The 1,479-nt window shown below is 63.7% G+C and overlaps 1 protein-coding gene across 6 annotated transcripts in view; it reads right to left on the bottom strand.

The window, feature by feature from the left end:
- Window positions 1-297, bottom strand: part of RBM33 (RNA binding motif protein 33) — a 100,711-nt gene extending 100,414 nt beyond the window's left edge. For all 6 annotated transcript variants that reach the window (XM_041486054.1, XM_041486064.1, XM_041486092.1 and 3 more), the window contains exon 1: window positions 47-297. In XM_041486054.1, coding sequence (XP_041341988.1) covers window positions 47-74 — 28 coding nt within the window. In that variant the 5' untranslated portion in view covers window positions 75-297. The remainder of the gene's footprint in view (window positions 1-46) is intronic.
- Between the last annotated feature and the right edge of the window lie 1,182 nt (window positions 298-1,479).

Raw genomic sequence — 1,479 nt, 5'->3', positions numbered from 1 at the left:
GCCCCGAGCCGGCCCCGCTGCCCCGGGCGCGGCCCCGAGCACCCACCTGCGCCTCCTCCCAGCGCGGCAGCCATGGCTCTTCGCCCGGCCCAGGCGGCGGCGGGTCGCGGCAGCGCCGCGGTGCCGCCCGCCGGAGCGGCGGGTGCCGGTGCCGCGGCGAAGGACACGGGCGACGGGCCGGGAAGGGCTCGGATTCAGCGCCCGCCGGGCCCCGCTCCCGCCGCCGGAGAACAACAAACTAGCACGACATGGCGGCCGCCAGCGCCGTCGCCGCCGCGCTGCATCCTGGGACGGCGGCGGACCTCGGGCCCCCCTCCGCGGCGGGGGCGGGCGGGCGGTGCGCGCCGCTGGTTGGTCACGCCAGCGCCCTCCGCGCGTGCGCGGGGCGGGAGGGCGGTGCGCGTGCGCGGCGTGAGGGCGGAATGGCGGCCGGGGCGGGGCGCGGGCAGGCTGCGCTGTCCCGCCTGAGCCGCTCGGGCGGGGCAGATTCCCCTGGCCTGCACAAACAGGGGGAGTGGAAGAGATTCTCTGATCGCGGCGTGTACGTGTCTCATGGGGATGTGGGCGACTCCTCGTACCACCTCTGAAATGCGCGGCCCACACTGAATCCCGGTCTCGGTTAGGTTGGGAAAGACCTCTGAGATCATCGAGGGCAGCTCATGACGGAACAGCAGCATAGCAATCACACCCCGGCACTGAGTGCCACGTCCAGTATTCCCTTAAACGCTTCCAGGAACGGTGACTCCTGCACCACCCTGGGCAGCCCATTCCGATCTCTTAATTGTGCATTTTGTCCAACCTAAGCTTCCCCTGGTGCCGCTCAAGACTATTTCCTCTTGTCCTAGCGCAGATTGCTTTAGAAATGAGATGACTCTCCGCTGAGTACAGCCTCCTTTCAGGTGGTTGTAAAGAGTGATAAGGTCCCCCTGAGTCTCCTTCTCTGCAGGCTGAACACCCCCAGCTCCCTCAGCTGCTCCTCGTCACTCTGGTGCTCCAGACCCTGCCCCAGCTCCATTTCCTTTCTGTGGAGCTGCTCCAGCGGGTCCAATGTCCTTCCTGAGTGCAGGGTCCCAGAGCTGCGCGCACGGGGCTTATTGAGGCTTCAGGAGTCACAGGAGCAGCCTGAACCACCGAGTTCAGCTGCCTCCTGGGTGACAAAAATCCTCATGAGTTAATGAGTTAAATACACCGTGAAGGGATGGGTCAAGGTGTGTTTGGTAGATCTGTGGTCCCCCATCTTTCAAGGCTTGAGCGTGCAGGGAAGTTAACCCATCTATTAGTTGAAGAAGTTCAGATCGTGTGGTTCTTGCTTCCCCACTCAAACCTCACCTGAGTTCGCCCTCTGTGGTTCAGTTACAACACGCTCAGTTTAGTTCTCTGCAAGCTGTGAATCCCTTCCTGCTGGCACTCCAAGCACTGCCCTCCTGCCTGCTTGCTCCCCTCTCATTTTCAGAGGACCCAGTGTGCCTGCTGAGTATA

Source organism: Pyrgilauda ruficollis, unplaced genomic scaffold (genome assembly GCF_017590135.1).
Source record: "Pyrgilauda ruficollis isolate IOZ18807 unplaced genomic scaffold, ASM1759013v1 scaffold12, whole genome shotgun sequence".
Classification (NCBI taxonomy): domain Eukaryota; kingdom Metazoa; phylum Chordata; class Aves; order Passeriformes; family Passeridae; genus Pyrgilauda; species Pyrgilauda ruficollis.
Note: the sequence above shows the minus strand (reverse complement) of the source record. Positions and strands in the feature narration are given on the sequence as shown.